The sequence below is a fragment of the Salvia hispanica genome, chromosome 5 (genome assembly GCF_023119035.1).
Source record: "Salvia hispanica cultivar TCC Black 2014 chromosome 5, UniMelb_Shisp_WGS_1.0, whole genome shotgun sequence".
NCBI lineage: Eukaryota > Viridiplantae > Streptophyta > Magnoliopsida > Lamiales > Lamiaceae > Salvia > Salvia hispanica.
This window is the reverse complement of record NC_062969.1, coordinates 33,688,089-33,704,964: the sequence shown is the minus strand read 5'-3', so window position 1 is coordinate 33,704,964 and position 16,876 is coordinate 33,688,089. Positions and strand designations below refer to the sequence as shown.

The following is a 16,876-nucleotide window of genomic DNA, read 5'->3' as shown; positions in this document are numbered from 1 at the left end:
CACATGCCTAAAATATCCTCTATGACACAAATGGAAAAGTTAGTGGAATGTCACCAACTTTTTTATATTAGTTTTATAATAAAATGTGAGTGAAGTGAGTTAATGGAATGTGAGACCTATTTACTATTTATGGTAAAAATGAAGTGTGACAAATAAGTTGGAATGGACTAAAATAAAAAATAGTGACAATTAAGTTGAGACGGATGGAGTATTTATTTTTCATTATACCCATTCAATCTCAAAGGGAAATTTTGACCATTTATATTTATTCTTATTTCTCTCTCTTCCCTCATTGCTCTCTTATCCTCTCATTTCTTCCTCTTATTATGGTTTCCAAAATATTTTTATACATATTTTATATGGTTCAAATTTCTATATAATGTTAGATGATATAAATACGTAAGTATATAGTTCAAATTTGATAAAATAAAACTAAAATTTCTTATGGAATACTACGTTATTACATATTTAAAATTAATATTCTCTCCGTCTACCAATGAGTGTCGTATTTTGTTATTTTCGTCCGTTCACCAATACAAGTCTCATTTACTTTTTACCATTTTTAGTAATACACCTACATTTCAGTAACTTATCTCATTCACATATCATTATAAAAACTAATATATAAAATTAGGACTCACCTTCCACTAAATTTACCTACTCCCTTCGTCCCAAGATAAGTGACCTACTTCTTTTGGGCACGGGATTTAAGGAATGGTATTTAAATAAGTTAAAGTGGAGAGAGTAAAGTATGAGAGAGGGAAAAGTAGAGGAGAGAAGAGAGAATAAAGTAGGTGGAGAATAAAGGAAGATAGATGACTTTTTGCTAAAAATGGAAATAGGTCACTTATAGTGGGACACCCCAAAAAGGAATACAAGTCACTTATCTTGGGACGGAGGGAGTTTATTCTTTCTTTTACTTTACTCTCTATTATTTTAATCTCTCATCTACTTTGTTTTACTTTATTTAACTCATTAAACACACCTTTCTTAAATTCTATAACGAAAAGAAACGTCTTAAGCAACATGGGACGGATGGAGTATATATAAAAGTGAGACTTACATTCCACTAACTTATTCAACCCACTTTTCTTTATATTTCATAAAACTCGTGTCCAAACTAAATAAAAGTCCTATTATGGGACGAAGGGAGTAATATATAAAGGTAAAAGCGTCAATTTGTTTTATCAACCCAATGATAGATATTTCAACGCATGTACACGAAAACTTCAAATTTAAATCGGGAGAGTTACACAAGTTTAAAGTTTTAAGATAATTTTAAAGAGAGGATAAATGGTTAATTTTAACTACCATATTGACATTAATACGCTTTAAGTTTATTTAATAATTTTAAAATGTAAATATAATCTATTTGCATTATTTGAACCACTAGATCTCTTAATCTAATGACTACGAATTGGTCTTATTTTGGAATTGCTAATTAGTTAACAATTGATAACAATCCTATATATATCCGTATATAAAATTATGAATTATAAAAACAAATTAATTATATGATTAAATTTATACGTCTCCCGTAGATTAATAAAATACAAAAATAACTTTAATATTTTAAGCATCACTTTAAACATCGAATTAAACATAAATACATTGTTCCAGTGGGAAAACATAAGTTGACTTTTAGTTTAAAAAGTTAATTAAGAGATATAGCGAGTGATACTCCTAGTAAGCTAAAAGAGGAGAAAGAGAAGTGAGATACAAATAAAAAGTTGTCCTAGAGGTTGAAAATGGTACAAAAAAATATAATCAGATAAAAAAAAAAACCTCAAGCCGATTCAAATATTAATTATTTTCACATAATATTCACCAGATATTGTTCTAAATTAAAGCTCACTCATTAAATAAATAAACACACAATTTTATTAAACAAAAGAATAAAGGTCAATTTTGGTACTAAATATATAACCAAAATACGAATTTGATTAAACACATTCATTTTTTTTAAAAACGGGTCCATAACAAATGAAAATGTCGCTAAAATAGTCCTTTTGTTAATGGTTCCGTAAAAAAACTAACGATCAATGTTAATTGCACAGTGACATGACCGTTAATTTTTTGATGGAACCGTTAACAAAAAGAATTACTCTAACAAAAATTTCATTTGTTATACGTATTTATTTTTCAAAAGTGAATATTTTGGAACACTTTTACTCCTCTCATTTTAATCGTTTTGTTCCCAAATATTATTCCTCTCTCTATTTATTCTATTTTATAAATTATAAGTACATTAAAACTTAAAACAAAAAATATTTAGTCAGCATAAATACGTGTCACCTTAAACTTGGAGTATTTATTACTCCTACTAGAATTTAAAAATACAAGTTGAATACTCCTACTTTCCCACTCAGTATTCATAGAGTCAATGTCAGTGTCACCGTAAATTTTTCTCGACTTATTTTGTGATTTTCGTTACAAACGTAATACTCTCTTCATCCCACATTTGGAGTCACTTATTGTTATGGCTCGGATATTAAGAAAGAATTGAAGTGTGTAATAAATGAAGTGATATGGTGGAGTGTGTAATAAATGAAGTGAGATGGTGGAATTGGTTGGAGGTGGGTCTCTTTTGACTTTTGATTTTTGTTTTAATTTATTTTAATGTAGATAATGACATTTTTATATAATTTTGATGAATAATAGGATAAAATTGTATAATTAAATATGAAAAATTCTAAAAGTAACTCTTAAACTGGGACGGACTTTTATGGCAAAAATGACTCTTAATTTGGACGGAGTATTATTTATCCATCTCTCTCTCCCATCGCCCCAACTCCGAGCAGATCCGATCGCGAAATCACCCAACTGCCCCTACCGCCGCACCAATGGAGGAGGCGCTGGAGCTGGCGCGTGCCAAGGACACTAAGGAGCGAATGGCCGGCGTCGAGCGCCTCTACCAACTCCTCGAAGCTTCTAGAAAGCCTCTGTCCCCTTCGGAGGTGACGTCACTCGTCGACGTCAGCCTAGATCTCTTGAAGGACAACAACTTCCGTGTGTCGCAGGGCGGTTTGCAGGCGCTCGCCTCCGCCGCCGTGCTCTCCGGCGATCACTTTAAGCTTCATTTCAATGCGCTTGTTCCCGCCGTCGTCGAGAGGCTCGGAGACGCCAAGCAGCCGGTTAGGGATGCCGCCCGGAGGCTGCTGCTCACTCTCATGGAGGTATCAGCTGTTACTGCACTTATGCTTGCTTTTCTAATTTTGTGCAATTGGTAATAGCTTTAATTGTTGTTTTCGGTTTTTCTGCATTGGTTCCGTTGCTTAGGGTTTTAATAAAATCGCAATTCCGTGTGATTTCTACGTTCTAAATTTGCCCCTGCAACCTATTGTAGAAATTATCCACATCTAGGGTTTACAAACCCCTGAAATCCAAAGTGTCACGCGCTAGTTCCATTATAGACTTCCCTACTTTGAAATCAATGGAACAAATCTGTAAGAGTACTGTTACCTTTCTCAATCCTCAATTGAGCATGCCTCTGTTAAACAGATTCCTATCTAAGATTGTGAATTTTCCTCTTTAAGTTATTTATTTGGTGATTTAGAGCTTAAATCTCTTTTGAATGGTAATGAATACTTTTGGATTCCTATTTGATTAACAAAAGGTTAATTTCACTCTCTATCTTTTTTAAAGCCATTACTGTGATATAGGATTTTAGCAATGTAATGGAACCTGAATCACCAATTGTTCTTTACTAACCGTACTCGTACATTGTTTCTCGCATTAATACCTCTTGAGTTGTTTTATTAAAATAAAATGGGCAGGTATGACTTATATCATACTCTCTCCGTCCGCGAATAGGAGTCTCATTCCTATCCAGCACGGGTTTCAAGAAATATTAAGAAAAGTGGGTGGAAGAAAGTTGGTGGAATATGAGTCCCACTTGTATATATAAATTTTAAATGATATGTGAGTGGAGTGAGTTAGTGGAATGTGGGTCTCTTTACCATTTAAATTAATTATGAACCGGGACTCCTATTCGCGGACGGACCAAAATGGAAAAACGGGACTCCTATTCGCGGACAGAGGGAGTACAAATGAGTCTTAGTTTTTATTCTGAATGAACTAAAATACGGGATCCATGTACAATAAAATTGTATGAGATTCATTCTGAGATTGAGGTTGTCAACTCTGCTGCAGGTTTCTTCACCAACAATAATTGTTGAAAGGGCAGGATCTTACGCTTGGATGCACAGAAGTTGGAGAATTCGAGAAGAGTTTGCTCGTACAGTCACATCAGCGATTAGTCTTTTTGCTTCTACAGAACTGCCCCTTCAGCGTGCCATTCTTCCTCCTGTATGTTGACTTCTATTCATTTTTATGTGGTGTAGGCTTACATTTTAAATGAAGCTTACTCATGGTTAAGTTTTTTTGCATGATTACGTTAACAAGAATGAATCACCAATTGTGCTATCTTCTTGGATCAGATTTTGCAGATGTTGAATGATCCAAACCCTGGTGTTAAGGAAGCAGCAATTTCATGTATTGAGGTTAGGAAAGTTTTTGTGTATTGTTTTGTCCTGTACTCCCAACAATGATAGCCTTCTTTTTTACTGCTGACACCACACCACCACCTAAGCTTTGAAGATGAATGTTTATTAAATCCAGATACTTTATTAAGTTTAAATTTACATGGTTATAGGTGTTTTACATATTTAGAGTAAAATATTGCTGCTGAGTTCAGAAGATAGATTGTATTATGGGTGGATCCATTTTGAACTTTGAAGTATCTAGGCCATTTGGTTGAGGACAATATCACTTTCACATGTAGGTGTTTTTTAATTTAAATTTAGATTATACTCCCTCCATCCCCAAAGAGTATGAACATATGGTTTGGCACGGGTTTTAATGCATAATTGGAAAAGTAAGAGAGAGATAGAAAGAAAAAGTTTTTAAAGTATTGTTAGTGGAGAATGGGTCCCACCTCAATAGAGAGAAAGAAGTATCCAAAATTAGAAAGTTCATACTTTTCAGGGCGGACTAAAAAAGGAAATAGTTCATACTTTTCAAGGACGGAGGGAGTAGATGTTTTACATATTCAGAGTAAAAATAATGCTGTTGGATTCGGAATATAGATAGTATTCCGGGTGGATCCATTTTGGAGTATCTAAACGGTTAGGTGTGAATCCATTTCTGATATGCATCTTGTTCCATAGTTTATGCCTTAGTTTGTGTACTTATCTTTTCATAATTTTAGTGTGTTTAGGAGTCTTGAGTTAGTTTATCTTTTCCTTGTTTCAGTATGTATAGTAGTCTTTATTTTGTTAGAGTTTTTAATTCAACATGGAGTGTTTAGTACAATCTATAAATAGGGTGATGTATCTCAGTTCAAAGTGTCCATAAATTTAGTTGTTGCAGCCAATTATCCATCTTCCCCACCTTTACTCCTATTAATTTCACATATATGTAATTTTAAGTTTAGATATAGATGGTTATATGTGTCTTACATATCCAGATTAAAATCATTCAGCAGGGTTTGGACTTTGGAACATAGATTGTATTCCAAGTGTATCCATTTTGGGGTATCTAGGCCATTTAGGTGTGAACATATCAATTTCTTGCTGAGCTATGTACTCAGTATGTAGTACATTCAGAATACACTGTTATTCTTTTTGCTATGTCCTTGAATCATCTTCTTTTTTACTGTTAGTAAGCTACTATCTGATGGTTGCCATCTGGTTTTTGCATCTGATAGTGTCATTTTATTAACACTTGCAAATATGTCATTCATCTTGTAATACGGAGTGAAAGGAGGATGCTCGCTAGACTGTTGGCAAGATATCAGCATATGAAGCATATCACACCATTGTTATAATAATGTGGTTGAATTGCAAATAAGTTATACAATGGAATGATTGTAAGAGATTGAAATGTTTATTAACAAGTTCCAACAATACTTTGAATTCATGACATTATTCAGAGGGGCTTCCTTCTTTAACTACATCCCATAATTGATGAAATACTACAAAGAGTGGAACCTTTATCAAAATACTTCTAATATGATTCCCCTCTTCTCTAATAGACTAATACAAGTGTTATATATATAAAATGACAAGCAGTTAACTAAGTTCATGTATACAACTTCTCAACGTTTTCATACTCAAATAAACAACTATATATACGCAGCTTTCTGCCCATGCAGTTGCTATCAATTGCCCCCTTGTCAAAACAGCCTTGCCCTCAAGGCTAGGATTGAAACTTAAACCCGTTGCTCTGTCCGGAGGAGGCTCATACTCAAGCTTGAGAACATGAACAAATGTGGAGAATCATCGAAACTCCAAAGACTGCACATCAAACTGGACAAAGCCTTCTAAGGAGCTGTTATGAGTAAATTCATATACAGCTCCTACTATGACCTTATTGGAGAAACAATTCTTCACTTGTCTATACATCCCATAATCTCCAAGTTTTGTCAACGCTAGCCGTAGCCAATTGGTGGTTGATTGGGGAGATTCACACATTATTGCGTTTAGAAAGCCTTTTTAGAGCCAAGACCTTCTTTACTTCTGACATGCTCTAGACCTTGGCAATTCTACTTAAAGAGTTTACTGGATGTGGTTGTGGTGACTGGAAAGCAGAGGTGTTGGTGCCACTTTCAGAGACACTAGGGATGTCTTAATTGTGGCTGTGGTGGTGGCGGAAGGCTGGACTGCAGCAGAAATGTTGGCACCATGTTGGTAGAGAAGGTTGTAGGGGTTCTTGCTACCTCGTCAAATAAAATCTTGATGGGCAAGGGCTGGGGTGGGAACGTAAACGCATAAAGTCGTGCTTCAGTGCGCTCGAGGATATCCTGGACCGACTAGAGGACTTCATGCCCATATATGGAAGGAACCTCATCCGCCTTTGCCAATCCTACAGTTTTTGTCTTCCGGCACTCCAAGCTCACCATGCCATTTGATGTGGAGTGAAAGGCGGATGGAATGATTGTAAGAGATTGAAATGAACAAGTTCAACAATACTTTGAATACATGGCAATATTTAGAGGAACTTCCTTCTTTAACTACAACACATAATTGCTAAAAGAACTACAAAGGGAGATTCATTCGTTACCCTTTGTCAAATTCGACACTTGCTGCAAAGTACTTCTAATATGATTACCCTCTTCGTACATGTGTTATATATAAAACTACAAGCAAATATCTAAATTCATGTATCAACCTCTCCACGTTCTCATGCTCAAATAACCACTAAATACGTGCAACTTACTGCTCCACATTCTACTGCATCCACATTCTACTGCAGTTGCTGTCATCTTTCCCTAGAAAACACGATTCATTAACCAGTGAGTGAAGTGGATTCTTGATCACTTGTTCTATAAAGGTAGACATTCCTCATGCTCTGTAGTCAGAGTATTGAGGAATCAGGCTGTTCTTTTCATGGAAAATACTCCCTCCGACCTCTGTTAAGATGATACGTTTTCCTTTTTAGTGATTTAGTCTCTCCCAGATAAGATGATGCATTTTTATTTTTGGAAATAATATAACAACTTTTTCTCTCCAATTAATACACCCAACCACTTTTTCTCTTTCCAATTAAAAAATTCATCTCTCTTTCTCTCTCATTTTAATACTTACACCCACCTTTTTTCTCTCCGATTAAACACATTAACTAATAGCTCCTAAAATCCTGTGCCAACCAAGAAATGTGTCAATCTTAGCTGGGGCTGATGGAGTATTAGTGAACATAGTTACAAAAAAGTAACTGGTAATATTATATTATAGTCGAATTAGGGTTTAAACTTCTAAGCTGGGACGTATCTTGATTTTATTCCATGCATTTTAGTGCTTTAAACATCACTAAAACTAATATCAAGATGGAAGAAAAAATAAATAGTTTCTGATCCTTGATTTAGGCAGTCTTTCTCTAGTCTCTGGATAAGACTGACAAAGACTCCAACTTTAAAATCAATTACTGATGCTTATGCTCCTTGTATAGTGGAAATGGGTTTATAAAGGTTTGACACCAACGACATTATGGGTGGTATCCTGCGAAAAAGGAGGGAGCATATTATGTTTAAATTGAAATTGATTTTGTTTGTTTTTATGCAATTGGTGTCAGAGAAGCTGTTCAATCTGTCTTATTATCAAATACTGAGCTGAACATTGTTATGAGAATAGTGACCATTTTATGAATTTAGATTGTGTTTAACAATCTTTCCTTTTTAGCTGGCAGTTTTGACAGTTTGACCATAGACTCTTTCAGTACTTTACTACTTTACCATTCACACAAATTTGGAGAAGTTTAGGGCACTAAATGTGTTGGTAGCTTGAATTGACTGGTGTTTGATTTACTCGTGTGAATTGGGATGTGTTGTAAAAGTAATCAAAACTAATTATCTTATGTCAAAAAGTTCTTTATATCAGGGTGATGTGATTTCGTGAAGCTCTTACTTCAGGAATTTGTTGCAGATTTTTTTAAGTATATATGTACCATTCTATTTCTAGATGCTTTATTTGGTATTGTTGCTCTAGACTATCTGCTTACCTAGTGGTATTGTTTCTGAGCTAAAGAGCCACATTTCCTGTTTTTTTGAACCATCTCAGGAGATGTATACTCAGGCTGGGCCTCAGTTCCTTGAAGAATTGAATCGACATCATCTACCTACACCAATGGTATGTGTTGGTCATTTTTTTGTATCAATTGAATGAAACAGAACATTTTTGTTACCCTTAACCCCTTTTTAACTGATCAGCCCTTTTAAAAGAAAACAGAGGTTGAATGGTTTCTTAAATGCTTTGTTGTCACACATTGGCTGCAGTTAAGAGATATTAATGCCAGGCTGGAAAGAATTGAGCCCAAGATTCACTCTTCGGATGCTATTGCAAGCAATTACTCATCTACTCAGACTAAGCCTACAATGCATAATCCAAAGAAAAGCAGCCCAAAAGCCAAAAACACGTCACGTGAGATTTCTCTCTTTGGAGGTTAGTACCCATGACAGTTCTTACCTACAAAATTGTTTTTCAATGCATAGTCATCTAGCTATTATTGTTTTTCTAATTTAATGATTGGTAAGTCATCGCTTTAGATCATATGTTATAATATAATCCAGTTTTTTTTCTTAGCATATGAAGCAATGCCTTAAATTTCTGAGGTTATGTATAGATAAATTGCTATCCCTAAAACCAGTTTACGATTCAAACGCACAAGACTGTGGAACTATATTCATTCTCTTTACACTTTACATTTTTGCATAAATGACAACATATATTTCTACTTCAAGTTTTGATAACTTTTTGCCTCTTTTGACACTGAGCAGGAGATGGTGACATCACAGAAAAGCCTGTCGAACCTATTAAAGTATATTCAGAAAAAGAGCTTGTAAGGGAGTTTGAGAAGATAGTTTCTACCTTAGTGCCTGAAAAAGATTGGTCTATACGTATTGCTGCTATGCAGAGAATCGAAGGCCTTGTTATTGGAGGTCTGTTCGTTTCTAATCCATAATCCAAGCCCTGGTGCCAATTCTTTTTTTTTTATTTATCAACACCAGTCTTGTCTCAGATATAAAAATTTGTTCTTTATGCTATGAGTACAGCCTCGTAATATGTGGAATAGATAATTTCATGTTATGATACAGAAGTGAATAGTTCCTGCTATAGTAATTTTGTCATATAATTATGATGACAAAGTAAAATCATTTTGTTGATCAGGATTTACAGGAATGCTTACCATTCTTTTATAACTGAGCAGGTGCAGCTGATTACCCTGGTTTCCGAGGACTTCTCAAGCAGCTGATTGGTCCTTTGAGCACACAATTATCTGACCGGCGCTCTAGCATTGTGAAGCAGGTTTGGCCCTGTGTGATCACATAAACCATTCTTTCTATAAGATTGTTGACATTTACATTAAAAGAATGAGACTATGATGAGTTACTGATCATTTATCATGACATTCAATTCTAAATTGTTCACTACTAGCCTTCCTGCGGATTTTTTTTCTGAGATGCGGAATTTTTTTTTTTTGAGATGCAAATACATGCATCCTATGGATGTTTTGAGTCAATGGTTTTTTTTTTTTTTCCAATGCATACCTGAAATTTTTATGTATTTTTGAATTGTTGGCTGAAGTTTTATCCATTCGGTCTTTTCACTTTTGTAATTTCCATTTGCTAGGCATGCCATTTGTTAAACTTCTTATCTAAAGAACTCTTGGGGGATTTTGAGGGATGCGCTGAGATGTTTATTCCGGTGAGAACAACTCTTTGTACACATTTTCATGGTTGATACAATTAATCTTGCCTCTCACTATCCTTCCTGTATTTAGGTCCTTTTCAAGCTTGTTGTCATAACAGTGCTTGTAATTGCAGAGTCAGCTGATAACTGCATAAAGACGGTAATGCTTTAATGTTTTAGTTAGGTTGTCTTTAGTTTTTTTTTTAAATAAAATAATTTTTATATCCTTCTAATATTTGAAATATATTTTGATCTATAGATGTTACGCAATTGCAAAGTTCCTCGTGTACTTCCCCGGATTGTTGACTCTGCAAAGAATGACCGCAATGCTATACTCCGTGCCAGGTATTATTCTGTTCTCTTAGTCTAGTCTGCTGTCTTATACTCTATATACAGTACAAAGCATGAAGGTACTGGTTTCTTATTTTCTTAGTACCTATTTTTTGTAGGTTGTACTGACCCCTTGATTTCTTATATTAGGTGTTGTGATTATGCGCTTCTTATACTTGAATATTGGGCTGATGCACCTGAAATACAACGGTCGGCTGACCTCTATGAAGATCTTATTAGATGTTGTGTGGCTGATGCAATGAGTGAGGTTTGTTTCCTTGATGTACCTCTTTGTATTTATATGAATGGACAGTCATTTGCTATTCGTCCTTTTATTATCAGATGAATCAGCATTCATATCTCAGGTTTATGATAGTTGCAGACGCACTTTACTGTACTTCAATCTCACTGGCTACATTACTGTGAATAGGTACGATCTACTGCAAGGACCTGTTACAGAATGTTTGCTAAAACATGGCCTGATCGCTCCCGGCGCCTGTTCATGTCTTTTGATCCTGTTGTTCAAAGGGTATACATGTTGTTCTTCTTTCATTTGAACCCTTCAGTTATTGTGAAACCATTAACTGAGAAACAATATCTTGTGCTAGGTAATAAACGATGAAGATGGAGGAATGCATAGAAGACATGCTTCACCTTCCATTCGTGAAATAAGTTCAAACATGTCATTCTCCACTCATACATCCACACCTTCAAATATACCTGGTTACGGGACTTCTGCAATAGTTGCAATGAATAGAAGTGGTAGTATATCATCAGGGACGTCTCTTACTTCTGGACTACTACTTTCTCAAGCAAAATCTATGGGCAAGGGTGCAGAGCGTAGCCTAGAAAGTGTGTTGCACTCGAGCAAGCAGAAGGTTACTGCCATAGAGAGTATGCTGAGAGGCATGGATATATCAGAGAGAGGCCGATCTTCCAGTTTGGACCTAGGTACTTAGTTTTGTTCCCTTATCTAAATTTTGTCTTATAATTTATATGGTCCTCTTTTGTTTTGATATTGATTGTAAAAAAATTGCTCCACTCCTGGAATACTTTTATCCCTTTTGAATGGCCGATGCTAATTTTCCTGAGTCTTTATATGACTATGAATGGTTTAGCTATTTATTTTCTTTTCCCTAGTGCAGGAGTTGACCCTCCATCATCTCGTGATCCACCATTCCCCCTTGCGGTTCCAGCATCAAATAGTCTTACAAATTCTTTAACAGATCCAGTATCTGGTATCTCTAAAGGAAACAATCGCAATGGAGGGTTGATGCTTTCTGATATCATTACACAAATCCAAGCTTCTAAGGAGTCAAGTAAACTATCACATTATAACAGCACTGGAAGTGATCTTCTGTCTGCGCATTCTTCTTACTCAGCCAAGAGGGCTCCAGAAAAGGTACATGATAGAGGATTTGCTGAAGAAAATTCTGATTTTAGAGAATCAAGGCGACATATGAATTTTCATGATAGGCAATACTTAGAGACACAATACAGAGATGCTAGTTATAGGGAGTCACATAGTAATCACATACCAAATTTCCAGCGTCCACTTCTAAGGAAGAATACTGCTGCTGGGCGAATGTCTGCTGGCAGGAGGAGAAGCTTTGATGACAGTCAGCTCCCACTGGGTGATCTCTCAAGTTATTCAGAAAGCCCAGCTTCTCTTACTGATGCTCTAAGTGAAGGGCTCAGTTCTAGTTCAGATTGGAATGCACGGGTGGCAGCATTTAGTTATATTCGTTCTCTTCTGCAGCAAGGGCCAAGAGGTATTCAAGAAGTAATGCAGAGTTTTGAGAAGGTCATGAAGCTGTTTTTCCAACACCTGGATGACCCGCATCACAAAGTTGCACAGGCAGCCCTTTCAACTCTTGCAGATCTTATTCCAGCTTGCAGAAAGCCATTTGAAAGTTATATGGAGAGGATTCTACCCCATGTTTTTTCTAGGTTGATTGATCCCAAGGAATTAGTGAGGCAACCTTGCTCAACTACACTGGATATTGTTGGCAAAACATATGGTACCGATTCTCTCCTACCTGCTCTGTTGCGTTCATTGGACGAACAACGGTCTCCCAAGGCAAAATTGGCTGTTATCGAGTTTGCTATTGGCTCATTTAATAAGCATGCTTCAAATTCTGAAGGTTCTGCCAATAGTGGTATCCTTAAGCTATGGCTTGCAAAATTAACCCCATTGGTTCATGATAAAAATACAAAACTGAAGGAAGCAGCTATAACATGCATAATATCTGTTTATACTCACTTTGACTCGGTGGCGGTATTGAACTTCATTCTTAGCTTATCTGTTCAAGAACAGAACTCCTTAAGAAGAGCCCTCAAGCAGTATACTCCTCGCATCGAGGTAGAACTCATGAACTTTCTGCAAAGCAAGAAAGAGAAACGTGGCAAGTTCTCATATGATCCTTCAGATATGGTTGGAGCATCTTCTGAAGATGGCTATAATGGATCATCAAAGAAGAGTCAGTTGTTTGGTAGGTATTCTTCTGGATCTATTGACAGTGATAGTGGGAGGAAGTGGAACTCTCTTCAAGATGCATCCTTCATCACAGGTTCCATCGGCAACCAAAACTCTGATGATACACAGGAGAATTTGAATCATCATTTGGTGGAGACTAACTCAAATGCTGATGTTACAACTTCAAATTACAAAAGTTTAAAATATGCATCTAATATCTCCAGTGATAATATGGGATTATCCGCAATAGATAAGCATCCAAATGCAGAGGTTTCTTTGTCACCACGTTTGGACATCAATGGACTGATTGGATATGATCATCAGCAGAAGTCTCTAGACATTGGGGTTGACAATGAGCATTCACCTGAACCATTACTAAGTTTTCCTAAACTTGCTTCTCTAAAATTGAATTCTTCTACAGAAACAGGACCGAGTATTCCTCAAATTCTTCATATGGTGAGTGTTTCTTCTGCTTGCTTGAATCAAAAGTTTAAAACTTTGCATCTGCCACTCTCCTCCTGGCCATGTTCTCATTCTTTTAAGTAATTTGAAGTAATAATTCAAGGAGCTTCTCAGTGGCAATGTTGGTGTGGAAGTCTTCATTCGTATCTTTCTTAGGCTTTCTTTACTTTTGGTAGATATGCAATGGGAGTGATGACAGTACTTCAGAAAATAAACTCCATGCACTTCAACAGTTGATTGAAATTTCCATATGTAATGACCACTCTGTCTGGAACAAGGTATGTTAAATACTCCCTCTGTCCCACTAAATATGTAACATTTGGGAATCGACACAGGTTTTTATGTAGTGTTGTTTTATGAGTTAATGAAGAGAGAGTAAAGTAAGAGAGATGAAAAAGTAGAGATAGAGATGTTTCCATTTTAGGAAACGTTTCATTTTTAATGGGACAAACTAAAAAGGAAAACGTTTCATTTCTAATTGGACAAAGGGAGTACTTGTTTCCCATCTGGTTATGCTTGCTAGGTGGAAAATCAACGCAAAATATGGATTAAAGATTGACAATAGATTATGTAGAAGTAGCTGTTATATCCTGAAAAATCCTCACAGTTATCCATTTGATTGTGGAAGCTAAGCAATAGATTGCTTTAATTGTAACAACACTGTTGCTTAGCTTCTCAAGTAATTTGATTGTCATATTTTGTTAATCATTCTACAACATTTTGCTTCTGGTTACTAAACAAATGGCATATTTCAGTACTTCAATCAGATATTAACATCTGTGCTTGAAATGCTGGATGATTCCGACTCATTAATCAGCGAGCTGGCTCTGACACTCATTGTTGAGATGTTAAAGAATCAGGTCCGTGGTCTGTCTACATGTCCAGAAATTAGTACTCTGTCAATTTGTATGTAACTACACTCCGCACATCCTTGTGCGCGTTTTTTTCCCTCTTTCAGAAGGATTCAATGGAGGATTCTGTTGAGATTGTAATTGAAAAGCTGCTTAGTGTGACGAAGGACAATGTTCTGAAGGTACATGTATTTCCTGAAGCTCTATGGCCCTTCTTCGTATGATGGAATGGAATAAGGAAGGAATGAAATGAACATGGGAATGGAATGCTAATTTCATTCCATTCTCTTGCTTGGTATTGATAAGAAATACAAAAGGAATGAAATTGTTATTCCTTAGTTGATTCATTTCTATGCTTGGTGACTACAAATAATATAGAAAGGCAATGGAATGGAATGAAATGTGAATAATTAATGTTTATTCCAACACAAAAATTAATTTATTCAAAAATTTTTACAAAATATTTTGGATCATACGTATATGTGTGTGCACAGAGTGTGTATGTGTGTGAGTGTGAGTGTGTGCATAGTGTGTGTATGTGTGCTGGTGTGTGTGTGTGTCTCTATGTGTGCTGGTGTTGTGTATGCGCATATGTGCTGGGGTGTGTGCATAATGTGTGTATATGTGTGATCTGTGTGTGCGTGCAAAGTATTTTTTCAATTATTAAAATTTCAAAATTTTATTTTTATTGTGAAATTTAAAAATTACTCCCGCCGTCCCAAGGAAGATGACCCCTTCTTTGGGCGGCACGGAATTTTGTGTAACTTTATTTTTGTGCTGAGTGGAGAGTCAGAGGGGGAATAAATTAGAGATAAAAGGTGTTCCTATTTTTAGTAATGAGTCATCTTGAGTGGAACAAACTAAAAGGAAAGTGGGTCATTTTCAATGGAACAGAGGGAGTATAATATTGAAATACATAGAATTGAAATATAATTGAGTATAACATAATATGTTGTACTTCCTCTGTCCCACAAGAATATGCACTTTTGAAATTTGGGAACTCTTTTCTCTCTAATGAGGTGGGACCCATTCTCCACTAATAATACCTTAATTACTTTTTCTTTCTACTTCTCTCTTACTTTACCAATTATGCATTAGAACCCGTGCCTAAGTGCATATTCTTGTGGGACGAAGGTTGTATAATTTTGCTAAAATCTAAAACAAGAAGAAAGAAAAATGGAACGGAGTTGCCATTCCTTGGATAAATGGAAGGATGGATATTCCCATAGGGAATGAAATGGTAATTCCTAAGAAATAAATAAAGCAAAGAAATAGATTGATAGTAGGAATACCATTCCGTTCAATCATACCAATCATGGCCTCTGTGCTTTTCATACAGTCCTATTTCACTGTCTCATTCTTCTGTATACATTTAGGTCTCCAATGAATCAGAACATTGCTTGATGATTGTGTTGTCTCAGTATGATCCATTCCGATGTCTAAGTGTAAGATTATTTATGATTTATATACATGTCTAGTTTCATGGTATATGGAATCGAATTTTAAAATTCCTCCATCATTTTATTCTGTTGTGTTGCAGGTTATTGTTCCTTTGCTTGTGACTGAAGATGAGAGAACTCTTGTGACATGCATAAACTGTTTGACAAAGGTAAAATCCATGAGGAATTCTTAAAGTTATGATATAAAGTTCCATTTGCTTTCCCATTTCTATTCTATCTGAGGAATAAGATTAGCAGAAAGTGGTGGTACATTTTTATTTTTTCAATTGTTCACTGTTTCTCAAGACTTTGACATCTAAGGATGTCTGATCTATGCAGTGTTAGTTTGCCAACATCACAGATTTACCAAGGAGACGTTATAAATTTATGTTTATGAAATACTCTCTCCATCCACCATAAAATGTCATTTTTACAGAAATGGATGTCCACAATAGATATCTCATTTCACTTTTACTATTTTTGGTAAATGGGGCCCACATTCCTGTGCTGAGTCAAAGTTTATATGGTGGACGGAGGGAGTAGGAACTGGTCCTTGAAGACACAAATGCATGTGGTTATGCATATATTTGCTAATTTACTGACTGATTTTAAGGATTCTACATCTGGTGATGCGTTAAGAGTAGATAGATTTGAATGTCCAATTCAGTAGTACTTAGTATGCCGATACCTTGCCTCTTCTTGTCATTGAGCCTTTTGTCCCTCATCATCTTCTTGACTCTACCAAGTTTAACCAATAAAATATCCGATACAAGGCCATGCAACTGGCAGTATGATATATGGTTTAGTTTTTCCCAGCTTAAGAAGTAGTGTCTGATGACTAAAACAGGGGGGTATTATATGAGGGACATGAAAAGAGAAAGGGAATGGCTAATACTTGGCCATAGTAGATGTACATTTCAACCTGTTTGTGTTACAGGAGAGAAATGGAAGGAGATGTGGAAGGGATTCAAAATTGCAAGGTTTTCTTTTAAACAATTCCCAATCACCAATTAAGGGTGAAAATTCAAATACCCCAAAACTGGAAACGATCTTAAAATTCCTATATTTATTTTCATATTGAGTGTTGCTATAGATTTAATTCCACAAGGCCCAATCCATCACTAGTTCACATAG

The 16,876-nt window shown here is 35.7% G+C and overlaps 1 protein-coding gene across 1 annotated transcript; it reads left to right on the top strand.

The window, feature by feature from the left end:
- The first annotated feature begins 2,783 nt into the window (after window positions 1-2,783).
- Window positions 2,784-15,951, top strand: LOC125187869 (CLIP-associated protein). Its single transcript, XM_048084513.1, has 19 exons — window positions 2,784-3,176; window positions 4,153-4,308; window positions 4,440-4,502; window positions 8,556-8,624; window positions 8,771-8,936; window positions 9,272-9,433; window positions 9,703-9,800; window positions 10,125-10,199; window positions 10,276-10,344; window positions 10,444-10,529; window positions 10,665-10,782; window positions 10,945-11,043; window positions 11,123-11,465; window positions 11,660-13,446; window positions 13,629-13,730; window positions 14,208-14,312; window positions 14,411-14,485; window positions 15,680-15,748; window positions 15,844-15,951. Exons 1-19 carry the CDS (start codon window positions 2,844-2,846, stop codon window positions 15,934-15,936), a joined length of 4,068 nt encoding a protein of 1,355 aa, XP_047940470.1. The 5' UTR covers window positions 2,784-2,843; the 3' UTR covers window positions 15,937-15,951.
- The last annotated feature ends 925 nt before the right edge of the window (window positions 15,952-16,876 follow it).

Bases quoted from the DNA above. Each gene is read 5' to 3' on its own strand.
- LOC125187869 (XM_048084513.1), top strand. From the start codon at position 2,844: ATGGAGGAGGCGCTGGAGCTGGCGCGTGCCAAGGACACTAAGGAGCGA. The intron at 9,801-10,124 runs GTTTGGCCCTGT...TCCATTTGCTAG, and splicing joins GCTCTAGCATTGTGAAGCAG to GCATGCCATTTGTTAAACTT. The intron at 10,530-10,664 runs GTATTATTCTGT...TTCTTATATTAG, and splicing joins AATGCTATACTCCGTGCCAG to GTGTTGTGATTATGCGCTTC.